Consider the following 26,314-nt stretch of genomic DNA (forward strand, 5'->3'; position numbering starts at 1 on the left):
TTGTTTTACATTATTCCAAGTTTCGTGCAAAATACATAAGTGAATTTAATTACAAATTAATAATTATTAATAAACCGGAACACAATATTTAGTTTTTCTAAGAGACAGCAATAATCTCGAGGATTTCACGAACCTGATGCACAATGAAAATATTTTTTGGCAAATGTACATACAGTATAACCTCGTTTTTACGTGCCCGGAATTCACGTTTTCCCGGCAATTGCGTGTATTTTTTTCAGTCCCGATGTATTTCAGTACATTTAATACCCGCATTTACGTTTTTCTTTCCCGCGATTTACGTTGGAATTATTCAAAATATGTGAGTTACGCGCACTTGACAATGATTGGGTCGTGACATTCGAACGATTTTTCAATAAAAATTTTAATTGAATGTTATTTTTTAATAAAACGTTATTTTTTTAGAAACATAAAATTTAAATGTTCTTTTTTTCAATACCCCCCTTTTACATTTTCCCTCCAATTAGGTTTTTTTTCTTCAGTCCCTTAAAAAACGTAAAATAGGGGTTATACTGTAATATAAGGTAGACATCAGAAATCATTTGATTTTGACCATTTGTTGTTATAGTCCATTTATATTTGTATGGATTTAATGGTGGCAGTACTTATTCTCGCGACCATCTTGATAATCTGCAAATGTTATCAAGCAAGTTGCAAGACTGCATATACCTATAGATCAAAATAGTTTAGCGGCTTCTGAATTTTCAGGTAAAAATAATTGCAACTTGCATGACATAATATATGCATACCTATGGATCAAAATAGTTTAGCGGCTTCTGAATTTTCAGGTAAAAATAATTGCAACTTGCATGACATATATGCATCCGCAGTAGAACGATAGTGGCGAACTTGCCACTTGTGGTGAAAATTTCACAACCAGTGAAATAGCGCCATACAATGACAACACGTATCGTTTACGCTTGAAAAATGAGATTGGCGAGACAGTCAGCACTTTTACGTGTAAACAGTTATTATCATGATACCTAGTTTAAATTGACAAGCTATTGGTACCAGTAAATTTATGCACCTGTACTGTGCTATTATGCTAGCCATCAGTAAATATATACCTTATTTTTACTGAAAACTAGATATCTTAAAATAAGTAATATGTCAATGACAAAATAGAATTTTCGACAATCTCATTTTGCACTGTCTGGCGATGACTGTCATCAACTATCATGTCATGACAATAACAAAAATGCACACAATTTATTTGATATGATGGGATGCTATCTATCAATCTTGGCTAAACATGTATACTTTCTAAATAGTTAAAAAATAAATAAATACAATAGTGATGACTTTTAGGTTCAAATTATCATACTATTGTGTGTGAATAAGAAAAAACTTACCTACTTAATCCTTTCCACGCGGACGGTACAGCTGTTGTACACTAATTAATTGACCATTCGATATAATTAGCAAATTATTTAAATGCGGTAATTAAATAGTAATTAAATGCTCCGCAGTCAACAATCATATACCGGGTCAAAATGACAAACCGACCAGGACTTCGGAACAATAATTCCGATCAAATCAGGACGTATGGTAATCCTACTCATAACTTACCTTTCTACAGTGATGCCAACCGTACTATAATTATAGTACAATAATATAATTTTAATTCCGCGAAAAATGTTAAATACTATAATTTTACGCCAAATATACCAAAATACTATAATTTTAAATGATTCAAAACGAAAAATGTTCCTGTACTATAATTTTTACGCCTTAGTACTATAATCAGCATATAAAAAGATGGCAACACTGCCTTTCTATGAGTTTTTTTACCTACCATTTTTGTCTATAATAGTCGATACTCTATGGTCAATAACACATATTTGTCTATGGTCATTCATTGTCAAAGTCAGACAAAGTGACGTTTTTGCCTTAGGTGTCCATTTTCTAAATATACAAAGTTGATTTAGAGTAATTTCCGCTATGTCAAACTTGCCGGAATGTCCTGCAAGCTTAAAGCAAATTCAACATTACTTAAAAACAGCAAGCGAGCATGACGCTCGTGATCCAGTTGTGGCATATTGGTGTCGTTTACATGCACTTCAAGTAGGCCTCAAATTGTCATCTAAAAAGACTCCCGAAGAAACAAAACTTCTCATGGGTATGTGGATAATATTCTATTTCGTTAATTAATATTTAATATAATTTGCTTCTGATTCATATATAAATAAAATTGATCTTGGATTCGACTAATTCAAATACTGCACGGTTGTTTTTATTAAGTGATGATATCATAATTATTCTTGCAGACGATTTGGTGATTATATTCATAATTGAATATTATTTAGTTGAAAACAAAATGTTCTATTTTATTGTCGTAATTGCAGGTCTCATGGACTGGCTTGAAGAACAGAAAAAAATTCACACTGAAAATGAAGCTATCACCATAGAAGTGGCAGCTCAAGCATATCTCGAAAATTATGCTCTCAAACTCTTTCTCTATGCTGACAAACAAGATAGAGAAGGTAACTTTGGAAAGTAAGCAACACACCTAATTTTTTCTCACCAATTTTAAAAACATTAGTTTCAAGTCAAATGATGATATGCCACGTGAACGAAACAAATGAAAATAGAACGTACATGACTTGAAAACACCTCAGATATATACCTACCCACTGGAAAAAATCATGTTTGAAAAAAATACGAAACTCGACGGGATTTGAACCCGTATAATTGGTGGTGAATTATTCATTGAATAAAAGAAATAGTTTATTTAAAATTGTTGGCGAGTTCAAATAGATGTTATTATAAAATATTTAGCGAGAGCCGGGCATCAGTTAGTAATTAAGATAATTAATATTCCTTGATTTAATACACAAAAACCGATAATCAATAATAATACAATTTGATAAGCATTTCATGTATGACCTACTACTTTAAATTGTCGCAATTAGATAGGAGGCTTGTAGCATAATTGGTTAATGCACAGATTGGCGCAACACAAATGGTTATACGTGTTCAAATTCCGTCGAGTTTCGTATTTTTTTCAAATATGATTTTTTGTAATGGGTATATATCAGAGGTGTTTTCAAGTTATGTATGTTCAATATATGGAATCTTACATTCTCAAAATCTTGTGAATTATTCACTGAATAAAAGAAATGGGTTATTAAAAAATGAAAATAGCTTTGCTGTCATTCGCATTATTCAACAAAAAAAAAAATAGTTAGGGAATTAAATTATACATGCATATTATTATAATATATTACGCAACTCTGACTTAGTCTCCCCCAAAAGTCAAGTGGCATGCTGATTTCTAACTTGTATACAATATTAAGATGTCTTCGCGTCAATACGTCAGTAGTCAATAGTCAATAAGTCAGTAGTACAATATATTATATTGTGGTGGTTCGCTAAATTAATGTGAATCATTTTGCAAAAGTTGAAAAAGATTTATTGGAAGGTTTTAAAAGACATTCTTCCCATTTGGATGACTTCATTAATTATTGAGGAAACAATACTTCTACATACACGAGACATTTTCATTCTCATTAGTAAAATAATTATGGGATTTGGTTTTAATTTTATAGAGGTACTCCAGACAATCTTTTTCTGTTATTTGACATGAGATATAATAGATGCCAGCATTCCTAATAATTAACAAGAGTTTAGATTTTTATTTCGTTTATTGGATGCGCTTTCCATCTAGTATATTCATATTGCCTCAATCCCACAAGCTGCATCCTATCTATCCTGCAGTGTTCTGCCAAATTTTCTTAAGCCTTATCTTACTTATAAATAGCATTATAACATAACTTCAAACCTTCTAACACCCATGACAACGATTGGCAGATATACTAATAGCGGAAAAAATTAAGTTGTCATTGTTTGGCAGCTTGGCAACCGACATGCCAAGGCTGTAATTTCATAGCACTGTAAATGGTTTAAAAGATTTAAGCAGTAGTTTGCAGTGCTGCTAAGTGTATGACCTCAGTGGCAGTGCGTGCGGCGTGTATGTTAAAGATGTGCACACTTCACCTGATAAAATGCTGCCACTAAGGTCTTACGCTTACACGTCCATAGCCATGATATTATGGTATGGTTATTGTTTAGCGCAATAGTGATCATCACGTTTCAAGTGTCTTCAGTTATTGCTTCATTCCTTTGCAACTTAACTTGTGCAACCGTGTTGAGTCGTAGCTGAGTGCTGTAATACTGACGCTTGATGTGTTTGACCCAGAGCAAGGACGCAGTGGGTTGGTCAAATGGCTCATAACTATTACATATTCGTTAAAAGAATCCTGTGTACAAAGGTGTGTACATTTTGGGCTTGGATGTCAACATTGGCAGGTTTGGAACCTCTGCTCTTTCTCCGAATTTTTATTTGTGCTTTCCAGATACGTAATGTAAGGTTTAGTTTTTATGAAGATTTGTGATTTTCAGAAATGTTGTTAAAGCCTTTTATACCAGTGGAATGATTTATGATGTGATGGCAACATTTGGGGAATTGTCCGAGGAGGTGCTGCAAAATAGAAAGTACGCTAAATGGAAGGCCGCTTATATTCACAACTGTCTTAAAAATGGCGAAACACCAGTGTCCGGTAAGCTAATAAATATTTTTTTCTGACCAATTTTGTTTGTTCGAAGTAAATTAATTAAAATTCATGAGTACATAATATGTAAAGCCGGGTACTCATTAGCGAGCCGTAACTGTAACCGTTCCAGATACTGTAACCAACACTAGATGCGAAATAATTATTTATTAGTCTCGCAAACTGATTATTTGGCGTCTATACTGGTTACTGTATCTGCAACAGTCATAGTTACGACTCGCTAATGAGTACCCGGCATAACATATTTGGGGTATTGTTTGCATTAACTTTATTAACCATAATAAACAAAAGATCAATAGGTGGTTATTTATTTCTTTATTGGTAGGCCAATCTTCACAATCAATATAGATTGTAGCCATAAGTCGTATGAAGCGTCTAAAAGCAAACACCGATATGTCCAATTTCCAATGTTAGTAGTATATGACGTTTTTGTGTTTTACTTAGTTTTTTCATCATATTGTGTTTCCAATTAAAAACAATATGCATATTTTTATTAGACACTAAACCGATAATTGCAATAAATAATATAAGCAAAATAAAATTAGAGATACCGGCTTTTGCATGTAACTATACCATCACCGTATATGGGGCGCTCGTTAGCTCTTTTCCACTAATCTTTGCTTATCGTCTGCATTCTAGATACTTCTTAGTCGATTTTGATGTATTTAGGACTAAGTCAGACATTATTAATTGTAATACTACAGCGAGTTGTCAACACTAATAACTGTCACTCTAATCAATGCACAGGACTTATCGGATTCTGTGTGCCATTAAGAGTTTAAACATTTTTTTTCGTATGCTCTTGCCGGGTTTTTCAAGTTATCATTACATATTGTGTGAAATGACTTATAATAGGTACATGTATGTATTTTTTATTTTTTAAATGTGGACTTTATCGGGTTTTGCTTTTAGACGCTTCATATTATGATGAATGCAAAGTACATTATTGATACATTTTAGAAAATCACTTTCATGTTTGTAAGAAGAAATAAGTAAGTACTTAAGTTGAAAACAAGGACTAGTTTCCATTTATAAAATGCCATGTATGCCACTGTATTGATCAAATTAAACCAAATAACGTTGTATATTTTTAATTTAAACAATAGTGGACATATTTCAGTACACTCCATTAATAAGATATAATAAAAAATGTCCCCAAAACCCACTAAAAACTTGGTTTTTTTATCCATATACATCAAAAGCTTGGTTCAAAGTCTTCGTTTATGGCAACTGGATTTCATATCTCATCTTATTGACTGTGGAACTAACCAATCCTCACACATAATTATGTAACATCAATTCGCGATGAGTTTATTTCAATTCACCTAGAATCCGCCTGATTCGGTACCATTACATACAACCATTATGTAGATATTATTTAGTGATGTTTAAGCAGGTACCTACCTACTACACAAAACAAAAATTATAAGTCTTGTTTGACAGAAAACAAAATGCTTGATCACTAATATTAACGTACATAATTAGTATGTTTTTAGGTTGTCACCATGTTTTCTTCCTCTTTATTTCCTCAATTTTGTTTTCAATGTAATTATAACCCAATAGGTTAATAACTGATTTCCTTATATATTAATAATTTTTTGTTACTTTCAGGTCCATTACCTACAGATGACGATGAAGCAAATGAGGCTAGTTCCGGCGATCCTTCAGTTCCAACACAACCGACCAATCAAGATAATCCAAATGAGAATATCGGGTTCAGCGCATTCCCTTCTCAGCCCAATATTCCTCCTGCAGATTCTCTTCCGTCTGTCCCACGATCTCCTGAAGCGAATCCCGGCGGCTTCCAGCCTTACATGCCCCCACAAATGCCCGGAGGGTTACCTTTCCCACCTAACATTCCATCTGCTACGCTACCATCGGTTCCGAACACTCCTGATATGTATCCTGGAGGCTTCCATCCGTACCATCCCGCCCCGGCTCCAGCAGGCGTGCCCGCTCAACCTAGCGTCGATCAAACAGCCAATGTGTCCCTCACTCCCGATCAACTTACAAAGGCCCAAAAGTATTGTAAATGGGCCAGCAGTGCCCTAACATATGACGACATCTCAACAGCTATAAGCAACTTAAATAACGCCTTACAACTACTGCGAACCGGTCACGACCCAGCATAATTATCTATTGATATTTATAATATTAACACCGCTGGTTTAGCAACCGACGCGACATGCCTTTTTAAAATTAATAAAGATGTATTAAAATATTGTTTTTGCTTTTATTAATCACAGTGACAAACAATAGACTAGACAGCAAAATTCTTCTTTCACCATTTGATAAAACAACTAAGTCTTGAGCATATGGACAATATTTTGTAGCTGATTTTTTAACGAATACCTATTAATATTTTAAAAACATATTTTACCTTATTTTGTGAAGATTTCTTCAGCTATCAAGTAGAATTTTAGCATTAGCTTGTTCAAAAAAATCAAATTATTTTCATTATAAATATTATGTTAAGACTAAAGATTAAGATGTTTTTTTTATTCATTGATGTTATCAAGGTCACCCCACCCAACAAGACCAAGCATAGAAGTATACAATATTGATGAATATAAGATAAATCAATAAGTGATGGTCACAATCAGTTCTAATAACTGGATACAGTGGAAGGAGAAATTAAAAATGATACCTACAGTAGAACCATTATCCGGACTTCGATTATCTGGATCTCTTTTTGATGATCAATTTCGTACGATTATAAAAAAGGTACTATTTAAAATATACAATTTGATATTGAAAGTGTTCATTCTGCATGTAAAATAGATGTTTTATTATTTTTCTAATTATCCGGATTTATCCATTATCTGGACTTTTTTCATCTGAAATTAGTCCAGATAATCAAGATTCTACTGTACAAAAAAAATTGTTATCAGAAAATGAACAATAAAGGGTAAAAAAAATATAAAAAGGACAGGCAACATAAAAAAAATACTATTAACAATGCAATTATTGTGAATATTTTAAATGCAGCAAGAAAAGGAAATAGTTCCACTACATAGATCACTATGAATGATAATTCTGCGAGTTGAGCCACCAGGCTTTTGACCTGTGAGTCGATCAGCAATATTAACCTAAACTAGTGCATATTATTTTTGTTCTATGGTAAGTTGTATGTTCGATATTAGCTCTATATTTTTTGTCAATTCCAATGTTTATACTATTTAATTAAAATGCCTTAATATTACGGCTTAACATGTAATTACGAATTAATATTAAAATATTCTTTAACGATATAGATATTTATATATTGTCAATAAATCCCTTTACAGCTAATTCAGAATTAATTTTACCATAACCAAATAACGTGTATCAGCTTAATTTATAATTAGAATAGTTTATAAGTGAATAATTATGTATTATATTGTATTACTGTTATCATAAAATAAAAATTATATATTATAGTATTTTTTTTATTTTGAGAAAATTACCTATTATGCATCGAGACATTTTTTCCCTAACTAAAAAATATATCATTTAGTGTTGATTTTTTTTTTCCAGTTTTATGGCTCCTTATCATGAAAAAGTTGTTTGGTTGACAACAATAAATAACACAAAATATTTGATCTGTGGTATGTTGTTTATTACACAATGACATAGTATAAAAATTGTTTTGTTAATATGCTGGTAATAAAGTAATTTAAGCAGAACCTGGTCAAGATGAGACTATTTTATTTTCAAGACAAATTAATAATTAATGTGCTATTATACATAATACAATATTATAAAATCTTAACGATACATTATTGCATAATACTCGAATACCCACCCCGCTTAATTATTAATGAATAATCCGACATTGAGACTAATTATTTCGATATTAAGTTATAAATACAAACGTAATGTATATCATAATTATACATTGAACACAGACAGTACTAGCATAACAGCCGTCAAGAAAATAAAAAGTTCTTGGAGCAAAAAATGTCGTAACTGTTCAAAAAAAATCATCATTTTGCTATTTTTTTTTTCACGAATTGAGCATTCTTTTAAGTCTTTTTGAATCCTTGAATCTATTGTGCAATCCGCTGCTTAATCCACTTTAATTCCGTTTGCGTGCGCTGTGGGTGTTGTCTCCATTTCTCTTCGATTGATTTGATACCTTAGGAAAATAAAAAGTGAATTAGTATTTTTATTATCCAACAGGTTTGGGCTGAAAAGTGTCCAAATCTGCCCTACCGAAGGTGACAATAGCTAAATTGGAAAAAGTCATTTAATAGCTTCATTTACTTTGGTTCTCTCTTGAATAATGATAATACTGTAGAACCTCAATATAACAGACAAAATATCCGGTCTAATTTGGAAATTATTAAAAATATTCTGTTAATGTTACACATGTTTAAACCCAAGTGTCAACGCTTGTAAACAATGTTCTGCGCATGATAATCACATCATACAATTCGAATTCGAGTCATAATGCTGTCTTACTCTTAGACTAATAGCACTGACGTTTGCAACGCTGGCCGCTAATTCACACAGCCGCACAGCAGTTTAATTTAATTACTCGTGAGTCGTGAATGTGAATGGATGCATGTATTACTCCATTCAATAAGTTTACAATGGTTAGCGGTAGATGAGGGTGACCCTGGGAGTTGATTATAGAAAACAGCAGAATTCAAAAATATAAACAAAACTTGATTCTTTTTTCAAAGCAGGATTACCGAAAGCAAGCGCGTCAACATTTAACATTAAGTTGAGGCACGGTGTAAAAAGATCGTGGCTAGGCGATGCGCGGATTGCGGGTCACGGGTGCAAATGACGCATGCTGTACAAAATATAATTTGTCATAAATCCAACATGCGTCCATTTAATGTTCTGTTTATTATTCTATTAGTAACAATAATAATATATTCATTGACATGTTTTCTTCTTCAAGTAAATGGGTCACGTGTTTAGTCATCTTTACACGATTTAAGAATTAATACCCCCGTCGCCATCACGAAACAAATTGACGTGTTCCCGGCTCGACGTTCACTCCGAATGCCAGCGAGTCCAAAATTTCGTCGCGCCTATAGTTGAAAACTATTTGCCGTTTCACTGATGTATCGTCTTAACATCACTATACAATGGGTGTGTCTGTATATATCATCTGAAGACGAATAAACGACTTCCTCACCCGATTAGTCTGTTATATCGAAGTTCTACTGTCACATTAGAAATTAACAATAAAATCATATCAGCCAACAAAATTTTTCAAAACTTTCACATCTTACTTGATCTCACGTTAGGAGCATTGGACTGTACATATCCATGTTGCTAAGCCAAATGGGCGTAATATTGATATTTTACAGGAGAGCAATTTGAAAAAACAATTTTATTTATTTTGCCATATAATTTATACTAACTAGGTACACTACAAAAACATTGTAACTTCGTCACTAAGTAACCTAACTAAGTAACACTTGCTGGCACACTTTTTGAATGTTACAAAATAACATAAAGTAAACAAAAAATAATTTATTTGCGCTAAAACATCCCATATTGATATTTTTATATTCCCACTAAAGGTATCAATAATTTTAAATGTGAGTAAAATTTTACATCCTAATAATACCATGTATTTTAATATTGACAAGAAAGTGTCCAATACCTACCATGTTTTGAAGTATAAAAAATGTCATTATTGATACTCTAAAGCAGTGATTCCGAACCATGTTCTGCGAGGATTCACAAAAACTACATCTTTTTGCAAATCAGTGAAAAAAATTACAGAGAGGTTAAAGATTTTCATGATACATATTAATAAAACTATGTTCAGTTTGAAAGATCAGGTGGGTTAGATCTTATTTTTATCACTACAATAGGCCATGCAACCCAATTCAATTACAATAGTGAAGTTGCAGTGAAACAATCGTAGAAACACCCAGGCTTTGATACAAATCACATGGATAAATTGTGATCTTACTGGGTATTGAAACTGAAAACCATGAATGGGAAGACAATGAAAGGACTAAAGCTGCCTGATATTAATGCAATGGTTATTATTGAACCATTTTATAAATAAATTACACGTATCTTAATATAAAATATATTGGTAACTACACAATAATGGTCTATTATAATCAATGTATCTAAGTAAAATCCAAGGTTGGGAACTTCAACTAAAGTATTCTTTTACAATAAAGGATTTGAAAGCAACTAGTTTAAAATAAAATCTGAATAAGGAATAAACTAATTTTTGTGTATCTAAAACTGTGAGACCTTTGGGTTTATTATAAATAGAGTAGTTTAGCTTGAATATTAACTCGCTTACCATACAACCAATCTTCCACTGAGCATGAAAAAGAAGACGAGTGCCGGGGCTGATCGATCGAAGGGATCCCCCACCATATAATGTGAATAAGCAGCTAGGATCATCAGGAATAGTAATCCAACATTGGCGGCGTTCTTTATTTTATCTGAAAATTAAAAGGCAGGTACTTCATGTTAAACTTTGTCGGAGAAGTTAAGGTGGAACATGCTCAGCGTAGGTCAAAATGGAGCTTTTATTCTATTTTCAAAGCATGATCCTGGACTTTCCTTAAACGTTGTAGATAATCTATTTATATAATTTTGAAGCCTTATTATCCTTTATATTTATTTTAAACATTTGATGACTGCATAAAGTATTTTTATTACATAAAATAGTATTCTTTTAAACCTCTCCCTCTAATGTTTTAGAATATTATAGTCATATTTCAGTACATAAATGTGCAGTGGTGTTAAGATTTTTTACATTTATTAATTTTTAAACGCATTTATAAAACCATCAGTATAATTTATGTCGACATTATTATATTGAAATATTTACGATAAAAAATTATATTGATAATCTCTGTGATCCCAAATTTGACTAGAATTAGGCATTTTATTATTCAAAAAATGGGCAAGATTAACACATTTGAAGATACTAATTATTAGCTATGTCTTTGATCATTCAAGTGTGATAAACATCCTATGAATAATGATTGCTTTATAATAATTTTTGACCTAAGAATAAGGTAGTGTTTTTTTGAAATACGCTATTTCTTTTGGCATTCCCCAGTGGTTAAGCTACAAAATACGGCCGTAGCCATAAATTGACAAATAGCCCCCTCACGGGGGGCTGACAGGGCTCTATCCCGGCGTGGCGGGTTGATCAGATAGGTAAGATATACACACATCACAACATTTTAAATTATATAATTGAACGATGTAATAATTTTTGATTATTGCGTGTCGATACTCGATAACTCCATGATTAAAGTAGATGTATTAAAAAGTAGAAAAAATCGTTAATAATACACTGAATAGGTGCCCTTAATTTGAGCCGAAACACAATTTGAAAAATCGTCGCTCTATGATTAGTTTGTCGAATAGACCAAGAGTCAAATGTTCAGGAGACGAAAAACAAAGTTCATTATCCTTTATTTAAATACATGAAGGTATTGAAATTGTTGTTTGTACAGCATATTTATGAATGCTGTATTCATTACAAAGCGATTTAAAGAAACGGATGTTGCTGGTCCATTTAGATACAAAAAATCATTCTGCATTAAAAGATCGATTTCAACAAAAACGGATATTCGACAAACCAATCATATGGCGACGAAATGTTAATGTAGTGTGTCACACTGCCTTTAACTTTGGTGACAGGTAGGTTCCCGCCAAAGATCCTAGCCTGAGGGCCCGCTTCAAGATGTGGGGGCCACGCATGTAGTACTAACTCCATATAATGGTTTTCAAACATGTGTTTGCTATTTTTTATGCAAGACTAAAATATACCTACTTAAGATTCGAGAATATAACATACCTACATATTGGAAAAATTAATGGGATTCAAACATAAAAATATGTCCATCGCTTGCCATGCGAGTTCATAACGCTCACAACTTTTAAGAAACACCTCAGATGTATAGTTATTACGAAACATCTGCATGGATTGTACCTCAATTGGTGGGTTAATTAGTTAAATCACTCTCCTGGCAAGCGGTAGATGTGGCGAATCCCACTCAACAAAGATTTTTTCTGGGACTTTTCCAAAGTAAAAATCACCTTGTTTAAAATCCATTATTTAATTATAATAGAGTTCGACCATTCTAAACGCCAGTTCAATTAGTATATTAAAATATTCTTTTTACAAGGGAAAAGTTGTCTTCACCAATGGCACAATTTAAAAACACAGTGACGTCCCGTGGGGGTAGGCAGATTGAGCGTCGCTTGGGGGCGGCAGTTACTCGAAGGGTGGCAAATCGTGGAGAATCATTTCGTATATATAGAAATAGCTAGGTATCTAAACTTAGTAATTACGAAAATATCTTTCCATTAAAAAAATCAGCTCACTGATTGGAAACAAAATATATTAAGTAACATAAAAGGTTTAACAGGACTGTAATTTCGAGTTTTAGAGTTCGCGATGTCTAGTTTACTTCCGTTGCCCTTCGATGTCCATAGTGACCAGTAACGACACGTGCACAGGTGATAAAAAAAATAGGGCGGCATTTTGGCGCTGCCCAGAGGCGGCATTTTGTCTAGGGGCGTCACTGTAAAAACATTAGCACCACTGATCATATTCACCTCCTTTAACGTCAATAAAGTGTAATAATATGCTAAGTTAATTAAATTTTGATTATAAGAAAAACGCCATGGAAAGAATGTACGTATTATTAAAAAAAAGATTAGACACTTAAAATTTTTGGGTCTTCGATAAATCTGACCTTGCTAATAATAATAAACAGTTAAAAGTACATGTCGGCTGATCGTATTATAATTATTTTCTTTTATCATAAAAAAGAAAATTCAATAAATTATGGCTGAAAAATCGTAAAAAGATTTCTGCTAAAAACAGCACATTTGAAAAACGCTTTTATTTTATTCACATTCACCTTCCTATCAATGTTTTATGAAGATGTAGGTAAATAAAATACTATTTTTATTTATTTATTGTTTACCATCAATTTGGCTCCCTAACGTAAACGATAGCTGGCTTCTCCCACGCGTCGGCTATGTGCCCAAAAATCTTTCAGCACCACTGGTCAATCAAACAGTTAATGCTTATTAATTTATCGGCTTTATTGCTTCCCGCGTTTTTTTATTTCGACACGTTCATCGAGAAATAATCTTTAAGATAATTTTTACATAATAAATAAGATTTACATAATTATTTATAATATACATTAGAGATAGAGATATCTTCTATCTCACGATCTTTATTTTTATATACAGAATAGCAATCAGTCATATTATTAGGGGTCGCGTAAAAATAGCCGCATAGATTTTCAATATGTGCGAAGTATGGCACACGTTGTTTATTTTGGGGCTTTCGGCTGCCAATATGTTCGTCAATTTATCTGGTGCTCAATTTGCAGATACCGATGTAATTAAACTTCAATATTATGACTGTTTTTTTTATTATATAAATTTTGTTAGTTCCTAAAGTTCCGATATAAAAAAGAATTTTGAATTATCGGAAAAATGTTGCATTCCTACCTGCATAATATCCCGGAATGTAACTCGATTTGTTTATCGAGAATTTTATTCTTAGGTTTGAAAATGTTATTAATCGAAACTCGGACTTCGTGTTTATCTTTCGTATAATTTTCATTTGAAATAAAATAATAATACTTATATACAATATACTTAATCATAACTTTTCGAAAAATTTTCATTTCTCATTAATTAAATAAATAATTAAAAGATAAAAAGAACTTTTTATATACCGCGTTTTTAAATTTTCTGTTGAATCATATAAGCTTGACAATTCTATGTATTAATAATTTAGGACAAATAAGTCAACAAATCATTTTTTTGCTATTTTGCAACAAACAAACAAAGAAATGTAGACTACTGAAATGTCATTTTGATTTCCATAGTAACGCACGTATATATTAATAATTTAGTTGCTAGGACCACCCCCTTAGCAAGGATTACGGATTTCTTCCGAAATAACTTTTCATGCAAAACAGAATTAACTGAAAATGAATTCAATTCTACTTAAAGATGGCTAAAAGTCTTTAAAAAATGCAGTTAGTTAAAAATTGGTTGCAAGATTTGTACTGGATAAACAACCACCGGACAAACAAGAATACGAGCTAAGAAAAACGTGATAAAGTAGTCGGTTAGTGACAACACAATAATTAGTATTGTAGTTATTGTCATATCAGTAGGGACGATAAGCTGAAAACGCTATTCTCGCAGATCCCTAAATCATTTAGGTATTTTGCTTAATCTACAAACCGGTTAACTGCATTTGGGCAAAGAGAAAAAACTGAATAATCCAACTATCTAGCGGAATTTAACAATTCAAAAAATACACTTAGTACCTAACGTTTTTTATTTACAAATAAGCTGCACTATGAATTATTAATAATCTAGTTTAGCTTCCCTTTTATATATAAAGAACGTTTATACAAAGAACGGAGGTGTTACATTACGCTATTGGAAAATTGGCATCTGTAAGTTGACTGTTTTATAACATATTTTATTTTATAGGTTTAGGAGTTTGAAATTTTGTGTGAGCGTATAAAGCATGCTTTATAACACAATGTCATCAAAATCTCATATTTGGTCAAAAGTAGAGTTAGCTGATTTGCAGATTAAACAGTCGTAATGTCATTCTATTTTGGAAGCAGTGATGGTGAACCTATGATTTTATACGCATAGCTTTGTGATTCATTCTCGTCATTTTTTATAATATTGTCGATGTATATTATACACACAATAAGTAAAATTAATTGTGTCAGATTCTTCTGGCAGCGTAGGCGACTTATTTAGGTAGGTATTGATGACACTAACACTATTCCAAAGTGATTTCATCGTGGCTGCAATGCCAGAAGATTCTATTCTTCTCACGTCGTTCTAATATTACAGATGATTATGCCATACATTCAATGTCAAAAAAGTTGACATTTAGGGGGTATGATTGACTTACGATTTGGGATAACTGCCATGGCCAGTCCGAAGATTATTTCCATAGACCCGACAACTCTTCGATACCATTTCGACGGCACCTTGAAATCCAATGTTTCAGTCAAGGGGAACACCTTGGCATATTTCACGTACTCCTTCCGCTGCAAAAATTAGGTTAGTTTGTTATAAAAATAGCAAGCTCGTTCGTACCTACGCACGCTTTCCCTAAAAATAACTTAATATTTTGTGCTTTCGCTGCAGGGCTGTGAGTTGTGACAGCACGTTGTTCATCAATGTAGACATAACAATATAATAATAATAGTTTGTGTGTGTATGTATCTATTCAATGCGTTCTCAAAGTGTGCTGCGCGAACTTTGTGAGAATCTTGACGAATATTATAATATTATTTTAAGTACCTTTTAATTGAACGGCGTTTTCACTATTATTAATAGATCAATCGACGTTTTTGCATAACTGATATACCTAGACTCCGATTTCTATAAGCTGGCGTACACGTCATCGCGTCGCATTGACGATGGATTTGGCGGGGGACGGACGTAATGCAGTGTTAAGATGCTGAAGCGGGTGAAATTTAGGAATTTAGTTCCACTAGTTCATAAAAGAACCGTGATGACGTGTACGCCAGCATATAGAAATCGGACTCTACATACTTAATGTTTTTCATGGCTCAATTGGGCTTCGTTTAGAATTCTTAAAAGATCGAACACGTATTATATTTTGTCAGCTTAAATTAGTATTATTTAGTGTAAGAACTTTGCTAGCAGAGTGTTGGCATTCACAATTCACAATTATTCACATATGTATTATAATATCGCTTTGCAGATTTATAACGCAGTTTGAGTTATATCACGTAGTTTTTGTCTATTGTCGGCCTACTATGCAAACGTTTTGTCTGTTTTATTTTTATTTATAAAAGAAATGTATTAAATAATACGTTTTAACTTTCTCCTGAACATTTACATAAAACAGACATGGAAGGTTAGCATAGTAGGCCGGCGCGGCGCTATGGTATTTAAGAAAAAAAAACTATTCTAGATTTCCTACGAATGGTCAGAATCAACATGAAATGAAATGTCAACTAAGTAAATAAGTATCTACCTACAAAATTTAAGGATTTCACTTTGAACACGACTGATACAGGGAATTAGTAGATATTTTAAGAATCGATTGAATTCTACTCAATATTGTTGTGATCCTAGGTAATAATATAAACTTGATTGGTGAACATATCTACCAACATGCAACGATTACCTATTATTGATGCTACATCTATCGACACAATCTTAACAATGCATATAAAAAATAAACCATTAAGTATGTATAGTTATGAACAAACACATTATGTATGTGGTGTTTTGTAAAGATCTCATACGCCTAGAGTTATGCTATACATCGTCAGCTGAATGCAGAACAATAATTATTATTCTCATAACTTACAGTTGAAATTTTTGAGGAGAGTTTTATGAAACAACGTACCTACCAGTGGCGGCTCGACGACTTTCTAGGTGGTGGGGTTTAGCCATTTATTATTAAATATACATAACCTACCTACTTTCTCACATTATACATTATATACCAAGATACGTATAATAATAATTATATGATGTAATATAATGAGGAATTGAGTAATTTTTCAGAATAAATAAAATGATTATCTGAGTCGTCACTTAATCACATCTAAAAAGCGTGCTTAAAAATATTAACTTAATTAATACCATGGGGTCATTTGATTCGCTCCCCAGTATGATAAAATAAATTAAATAGTTAATTTAATCATATAATTAAGTACATATGTATATTATGACAGTGATAAAATATCTAACGTGTATTTTTGACAACGATGTGGGGATGGTCCCTACGAACCCTTAAGGTAGAGCCGCCCCTGAAAATGAATCCGGTAAGTAAAGTACCTATAATAAGAGTACAGAAGAGTTTTTTAACAGCCTACGTCAGTTATTTATTATTTATATAGAAAAGTGTATGCACCATTTTTTCATCAACAATCCTACTAAAATATGATGCGTACATTTATTCATAAAGATAATAAATAATTTCAGTAGGTACTTACCGGATTCATTTTCATAATAATATGTAATAAAAATGTTGTTGATACCTATGTAATGTTTTTCTTAGATACCTTTTTTTCGAAACTAGTATATAAGTATATATAGTTTAGGTATTAGGTACATTGCTCATCATAAAATTTAATAAAATAAAATAAAACTCCTACGTATGTATATAAGGTAATTATTGCAATAAAATGAAATGAAATGAAATACCGAGTATGTAGTGGTAAGTGTAGTTTTAAAATTTTTAATGATTTTTTAGTCTAATTAAAAATATAATCAATTAATTGATCCGGTTGACCGGACTATGAGTAAAATAATGTATCGTTAACTATTTGATATTTGCATAACCCTAGACGTAGACCTCGTTAAATACACATTATAGGCCAGTCCTTCTCAAAATAAATGTTAACATGACATAAGGTCAGAAAGAAGAAATAAACAAAAAAACGTATCAATGGTTGTAAATTATTATGAGACGATATCACTATTCGAGAACTCACAAAGATAATATATGAAAATGGGGGCCAGGGTTAAATTTACCATTGGGCTAAAAAATGTAGTAAAAAATAGTCCAGCCCCTATATTGGTAGGGGCCCTGGAGCCTGAAAAATAAATTTAAAAAATCCTTACACTATCTACACCTTGACGCAAAGGAAGCGGACCTCCTCACGACAGCCTCGGCATAAGTAGGTAGGTAGATACTTTCGAAAAAATATTTATTATTGAAATAAATTGAAACCGATGATCTAGAATCCAGAAATTGAGTTGGAGAATGAGTTTGTACAATTAAATGAATTAATTAAAAGTCGACCGTCAACGGTCAAAAAGTGCATAAATGAGCGATTCCAATTTCCAAACATTCAAAATGATTTAATAATTAATTTTATTTATATACCTGCAACTAATTGTCAAGACAGAAGATAATTTTTCACAATTAATAATAGCTTTCCATGAACTTATAAGTGATGATCGCGAGCAAAACAAAACACACATTGGGTTTTTTTCTTTTTGTGCCCCTAATACGTGGGGAGGTTATTAAAATAATATCAAAATAAAAGATCTTGGATGAGAGTAAATATTTTTAACATCTTTTATAAGTACCACATAGTTTTTTTTATAATACCTAACACCAATTTCAAAAATGAGACAAAATATAAGAGATACGTTGCCATGTAGGCATATTGGCATATAAGTATATTGTTCACGACAATGACCCCGAGACGTAGTATATTATGCGACCATGCAAAAATCATTATAATTTTTTATATCGTCTAAAATTAAAATCAAAAACTTTTTTTGCTCTTCTGTCGAAAAAAAATTCCGATCTAATCAGCTTTCCATTATTTTTTTCTATCCAAAATCAATTTTACTTCATTTAATATAAATTATATTGTGTTTTGATAAACTGAATATTTATCATGTGTCAAAAACTCAAAACAAGTTTTTCTTGAGTTATTGGACAGAAAAATAATGATATTATAGTTGGCAAAATATAACATAATATAGTACTTATACTAATCTTCAAAATTCCAAAAATATAAGCCTACATATTCATTATATTTTTGAATTATATATTATTATGAACTCAATCTCGGCAAAACGTTTTGTTTGGAAACTAAAAAATATAATAAATGAATCATGGAAACTTAATGAAACAACCCATGTACCTAGGTATTTCAACTGGGTATTTTATTTTAATGATTTTAGGACCTTAGTAGCCTAGCTAATAATTAGAATAATATTATCATGTCGCGATATATTTTGAAGCTCCTTTGTTATTTTAAATGAATCAACCATAGCAGTTGCGGTAACATTGTGCATAGATTATAATAAATAATGTGGGATGCAGCATATTTCCGGAATTAACCCATCAAATCGGTGAGATAATCTTCGATCGCGTACATACAGACTTCGAGACAAGTGTCCACCACCTATACAGGACCTAGGTATTGCTGTTTGGTTGGGACCTGTCGCTAAGCTATCCGCCGGAACCCAAAATAGATATCAAACATGCGAGCTGATTTTATTTTACAATGAATTTATCAAATAAATATATATTATGATAGGCGATAGGCACCAACCATTTGTTTTGAGCGTCTAGTATTATGAAATACCGACAAAATCCTTTTTAGAACAACTAGGTAGGTAGCTGCTATAAATAAAACGTATTGAAAAATAGTGTTGGATAATACCTGTATGTAATTGTTTTTTTCTGAATTCAATACACATAATCACTGAAAAAAAAATACCAAACGAAAATCGATGTCCAATAAGTTCTATTATTATGTTTTCAATTTTAGTGCGATGAGACTAAATTAATATCGTCCCCCGTGTTACTTCGTGCATAATATATTACTTATATTCTAAACAATGCTAGTAATTAATGATTACCGCCAAAATTATTTAAAATTATTGTATATTGTCAGTACAAAATTGCACCTACTCACCAGATCTTTGTGTAATTCCTTGGATATTTGAGGAGTGATCTTAGTTGTTCCCACAAACACGAAAAAAATCCCTAATAATATTGATAAACTCTTCAAGACTATTGAAGCCATCGTCTTATTAACTAATTATTATTACACAACACCTGATATATTTGATAAAATGCGACACTACACAGGACGTCTACGCCGAAAACAGAACGATATCAGTTACTACGGTTGAAGAAATTAAAGGAATTGAAACTTGTTTTCAATATGTCTAATTATGAAATGGTCATGCCTTATAAAATATTTCATATCTTGAAACTTCCCACAGCGAACCAAGATATTCGAGAAAAATAGTAATATAAAAAAATTAGTGCGAAATTTTATAAATGAAGCAGCCAACTGAATGGACGTCTCGGCGTCTCGGCGTCGACGCCGAAAAATAATCGTTATCGTCTACTGATAAAACAGAAAATTTTGACAACAATGGGTTTGTTTCTCTGCTGTGAAAATTTACGAGAATTCAAAATGAATCAATTATTGCAATGAGCGTGAAAACGATTTTAATATGTTTGACTAAAACATTGATTGAGTATTTTATAGGGCAGAATAAAAACAAATTGAATGATTGCTGATTTTTAATGTCAATCGATTTCACACAAACTGTTTTGATTCCCTGACGACATCTATATTTAATTTTGTATAGTACCTACCTACGATGTGATAGAACGGACATTCAAATATTAAATAGGTACAATCATTGCCGACTCAAGTAGAAAGCCGTTACATTCACAACGACAGGTTATACTCTTTCCGTCACTCCCGTTGTTGTCTATGGATGACCTGTCATTGTTCTATAGAGTGCTCATACTGACGCGTCTGTCGTGTTCTCACAGGGAATGGGTTGATTTGAATAGATGAGTTACATGATAAAGAATACACTAGCATTAACACACCTTCTATAAATGTAATGCATAGATCAATGAATACTACATATTTTTTGGAAATCGATATTACCACCGGTTTTTGTGTGAAGGACTGACTGACTGTGTCTGACTTTAACAGTTGATGAATAACAGGAATGTATATTATTTATAAATAACACTGATACCTGGTTAAAATATTTGATTTCAGATTTTTTTATATTTCAATTTGAAACGAGAAAAGGCGAATCAATATGTCAAGCAATCTGGGATCTGATTTTGACAGCTGAAAAGTGGACCACTCGTTGCTTGTGCAAAAAGTTATGCTCAGGCTTTATTAATCTAAAGATGGCGCTGGTAATGAATTCAGTACTGCCAGCCGTACTATAATTATAGTATTTGTACTATAATTTTGGTCCGCGTACTATGTAGGATATAAAACAGGTATAGTACGCCCAAAATACTATACTTTTGAATATCGGAAAAAAATTGTAAAAAGTACTAAAATTACGATATTTCCGTTCGATAAATTGATGCAAAGTACCTACTATAATTTCGCAATATAAGAAGATTTAGAGAACTTGAAAAAAAAATGCTCAAAAAACGAAAAAAAAATCCCTTGAGTGGTTTAAAATGAATTTTCTTGAATTCTTCGGTGAGCATTTTTGGTCGGAAGAGGCACCTACCTAAATAAAAAGGGATCTCGGAATTTCTCAAATTTTCCGATATTTTTTTTTCTGAGAAACGAAAAACCTATACATTTTCAACAGCTGATGACAACGCGTACCTACTATATTTTTCCCCAAATACCGACTATAATTTTGGAAGCTCTGTACTATAAAGCCTCCCCCAAACCAAAGCGAATATTCGCAGCGAATTCGCAACGCCCTCGCTATCGCTGTCGCTACCGCTTGGATTTGATGCGAATTTCGCGTTTGGCCCCACACCAAAGCGTCAGCGACGCAGCCATAGACTAAATAATTTTATTTACGCGCCAGATTTAAAATTGTAAATATTATTAATATTTTACGCCAATTATTCTATAATTTTTATGAATTAAATATAAAAAATACACGTACACTATAGCGCTTTCAGAATTGCTACAACTTTTACCCACTTTGCGTAAAGTGTATTTTAATTATCTGAAACAAGGTGGCAGCATTGGATGCAGCCATAGACTAAATACATATACGAATGTCAAAGTGACAGTTGTGTGTTGACAAAATGTACACGTCTTCTGAATGCTTATTACACGCTGAAGATATAATGAGATGGCGTGCGACAAATTACATCGACATTTAATATAACCTTACTTTATAACAGGGCAAGATTGCCATGGCTCATATGTAAGATAGATTTACTCAGTTTCATAACTGCACATATTATAAATAAGCATTTACCATGAAGGGTTAACAGGATTTGAAGGTAATATGCTATTGAAATAACATGTCTCCGTTATTTGAATTGTAGGTTTTGACTATTTTGCGTTTCTACGCAGAGGGAGCGTACCAAAAACGGGTAGGCCAAGTCTTCTGCGCAATGAGCCAGGCATCAGTAAGCAGATGCATAGGAAACGTGTCCGATGCTATAACAGCAGTGCTTAGTAATACTTACATACAGTCGCCATACAGCGCTGACAGTCTTTAGTGTTGTGTTGATACCCTCTGATCAATTTATACAATATTACAATGTACATGTCATGTAACTAGAGTAACTGCGCATAGACACAACAAGTAAATTACCTACTCAATAAGAATTTAACGGGAATATTATTTTGTGTCGGTAAAAATATTTTTTAATTTCAGACTTCAAGAAAGGGCAGGTTTCCCGAAAATCATTGGGTGCATTAACTGCACCCATGTGCGAATATACCCGTCATACTTGGAGACTTTCAAAAATGAGCGCAGAAAATTTTCTGTAAATGTGAAATTCGTAATAAAATCTATGTTGTTTCTGATACATTCATATTCATTACGTATAATATCATAACATGACATTTATTTTTATGCAGGTATCTGACATGTCTGACATGGACATTCTGGCAGTGAGTTGCAGATTTCCTTTGAGTGTTTATGACCAATTCATATTTAGTGGATCGTTGGTAAAAACTGAAATGAAACATCTACAGAACGACAAGAATTGGGAATTTTGTTTTATAAGGGAAGTATGTTAAACTTTACTTTACTATGGCAGTACCAGTAACAAATATTTTTGTTTGGTTTATATTCATCCGTATTTTGTATAGGTACTTCAAAGGAATCAAAATTTTGCATAGGTATGAATATGATATTTAATGAAACAGTTTTTTAATTATTTAAATCCTGATTTCTAATATTTTTACAACTTTCAGTCGAAAACATATTCAAATTAACAGACTGTGTATATTGAAATCATTCTAGTGCCACCATAGGCCAGCCAGACTCACTACACGGCTGCCCGCTGTTTGACCAGGGATGTGATTGAGTGTTTTTGGATAATGGACCACACCAGATCGCATAGCTACAGCAACAAGTGCAAGACCAACCGTGGCTATACATACAGTATACATGTATATATTAAATATAATTTATGTATATTTATTTATGGCTTATACACCGAAACAAAATATGTCACTTAACTGTACTTGAATATTTTTGCAGGATCATTCAATAAAAAATACTTGGTTTAGGTTAAGAAAGTTTTAATAATCATTTTTGCACAGAATACAAGAAAAATATTTATATAATTATTAGAATTACAATGAGCTTTAAAAGTAACACGATATTGTAATAAAATGGACAAATATGAAAAAAAATAACAATAAATTGTATATAGATAGGTAGACAGGGTTCAGATTCTGCCAGTGCAGGCGACTCATTTAGGTGTCAGTATTGTTACTTTCAAATGACAATAACACCGTTCCAATGTGATTCGGTCGTGCCAGAAGACTCTGTCCTTCCTCTATTTAGTAACCGGGCATTTTACAACTTTAAATGAAAATTAAGTGGGTATATAGATAGTATATTTTTTCTAGTATAATATTATTTAATTAGGTGACTTTTTATTTCTTTATTACTTGAAATGGTGTTTATATGGTAGATGGATTATAATGGTTTTGAAATATAGTTATTTTTGTTAATTCTACTTTAACTGAGTCATTTACCTTGACAGCTGTTTCGGCACATAAACTCATTTTCGGAACATTCAACAATAATTTGTGATTATAAAAGAGCTACAGGTCACGTAGCAAATTAAATACGCTTAGTTAAATAAGAAATACGTACCAAATATTTTACAAAATACACCACATACATCCATCGAATATGGTATATAAAATACAGATTCAAGTATCAAATAATTCTTGGATAAATAGATGTTTATGTAAGTATATGTTTTTTTAAATACTTACATGATACTGTGTTGTATAACATTTAAATTTATATTTTTGATTTTGATTTACATACTTAAATGTACCTACATAAATTTGTAATGTACAGTAGGTACTTAATTACATTTTTAACATTAGGAAATTACCATTATTCGATTCTATCCACCCGCTATGTCTATAATCACCCCAACGCTGGATAGAAAGAGACATCACACAAAATTGGCTGTTTGATAATAAATGGTAGTTGAAAAATATTTTAGAGTATGATTATGTCCATAGAAACAGGTTTTAAGTCATTCATATTTGTCCGAATAATGTGTAGCAGAAAAATAGAAATTTTAAAAAGGGTCTATTCAGTATTCACCCCATTCTACGGCAAACATTTTTCTTAATAAAAATAGGTACATCAATAGAGGAATCATAAAATGGACCTTGGCCCTCGCCCACGCCTTATTCATCCTTGTATATTATATTATGACACTTAATGTTTTGGAAAATTCATTAACATTGTGCACAAATGCCACTTTTGTTGATTGACACTTCACTTAGTTGATCTCTTTGTTCACGTGAAGTACAATAAAAGTATGTAGCAGCGAAGAACTAGAGACCGAAAATAGTAGAAGGAGCTAGAAGAGGCTTTCATCTAGCAGTGGAATGACCCCGACTGATGTTTATGATGAAATATTATTTTATTCCTGTTAATGCCGGGGGTTTCATTTTTAATTTCTTCTGGTGCTTTGTACCTACGTTGAAAGGTTGAAGATCTTTGCTAAAATTAAATTCATCACAAAGCATTAGTATATCTCCAACATCATTCAGGTAGGTATCCATGATGATAATATAATATTATGTACTTAGAGGAGGTACCTGACCTTTATATTTACATGCACATAAAATTATTAATCTTATTGCCTAATGCAGACCAAGATATACCTACCTACATAATATTACATGAACAGAAGTTTAAGAACATCTCAATTAAGTTTAAAATGTTTGTAGGTATACAAATTAATGTGAAACAGAAAACATTGGTTATGTTAGGTAGGTACATGGAACATGTAGATATTATCTTGGTTCGCGGTCGGCACTGGGCAAAACCAGTTTATTAGCTCAATATACCTATACATAATGAAGGAAATATATACCTAGTAGGTATATAGGTACTGTCACGACCTCGGACTTCGGGCGTCTCCAGATACACAAAGACATCCCCAAATGGGGACCATACGGGGGTGTCACAGTACATAATATCGTTTTTGTGATTGAGGTCTCTTGAGATCAAAAAACAAACACAACCTAGGTATGTCCTACTGTAAATAACCCGATAGTAAGTAGTATGTAAGGTTTTTGGTCTAAAACCTTACAAAATACCACAATGACGACATGGAGTACCTACTTATCTACCTATATGTATATTATATCTTTAGCTACAATAGAAATGCTATGCTGCATAATGTTAGATGCAAAAAAATAATCTTAAAGACTACCTATCTAACCTAAAAAAATATTATCAACGAATATAAAATGGGTATTTACGTGACCGATACCGAATATGATTGAAGTAGGTATTGTAAATGATACCTAATTATAACATTATTGATATGACTGCTCGAAAGTCGAAACCAAAACGTCAAACGATCGCAATAAGTTAGAACTGTCAGTGCTCTAACAATCAAAGTTATAAAGTTTCTGTTATTAAAGGCTGTGCATGACGCAAATTAATAATATGTATTTTTTAAATATCGGGACCTTAGATTAAAGTTATTTATTTATAATAGCGTATTCATCCTGTCAAAAAACTTTACATACTTTGGTTAGACAAAGATACCTACATAATATTATTATGACGACCTTCATACCATTTTCAACAATTTCCCTGCCAATTTCATCCCATATCTTATCTTTCTTTCTTATGTTTTGTAGTCACTGTCAGAGAAATTATAAAGGATTGGATATTTCCGGACCAACTCGATCAGCTGCTCAATGTCTTCGCCATTTTGATTTTACTAATTCCCTTGGCGAAATTGTCCGCCG

At 32.3% G+C, this 26,314-nt stretch overlaps 2 protein-coding genes across 2 annotated transcripts; one reads left to right on the forward strand and one right to left on the reverse strand.

Moving 5' to 3' along the window:
• The first annotated feature begins 1,887 nt into the window (after positions 1 to 1,887).
• On the forward strand, positions 1,888 to 8,006 carry Vta1 (vesicle trafficking 1). The gene is made up of 4 exons (XM_085951983.1): positions 1,888 to 2,137; positions 2,364 to 2,514; positions 4,420 to 4,577; positions 6,201 to 8,006. Exons 1-4 carry the CDS (start codon positions 1,960 to 1,962, stop codon positions 6,719 to 6,721), a joined length of 1,008 nt encoding a protein of 335 aa, XP_085808109.1. The 5' UTR covers positions 1,888 to 1,959; the 3' UTR covers positions 6,722 to 8,006.
• Positions 8,007 to 8,024: 18 nt separating this feature from the next.
• LOC147068439 (putative acetylcholine receptor chaperone) lies at positions 8,025 to 20,399 on the reverse strand. The gene is made up of 4 exons (XM_085951984.1): positions 20,009 to 20,399; positions 15,493 to 15,631; positions 10,858 to 11,002; positions 8,025 to 8,706 (listed from the first exon to the last, which is right to left on the reverse strand). The coding sequence occupies exons 1-4, from the start codon at positions 20,117 to 20,119 to the stop codon at positions 8,637 to 8,639; spliced, it is 465 nt and encodes a 154-aa protein (XP_085808110.1). The 5' UTR covers positions 20,120 to 20,399; the 3' UTR covers positions 8,025 to 8,636.
• Between the last annotated feature and the right edge of the window lie 5,915 nt (positions 20,400 to 26,314).

Source organism: Rhyacophila brunnea, unplaced genomic scaffold (assembly GCF_057557595.1).
Source record: "Rhyacophila brunnea isolate RB1 unplaced genomic scaffold, BYU_Rbru_1.0 scaffold_3, whole genome shotgun sequence".
Classification (NCBI taxonomy): domain Eukaryota; kingdom Metazoa; phylum Arthropoda; class Insecta; order Trichoptera; family Rhyacophilidae; genus Rhyacophila; species Rhyacophila brunnea.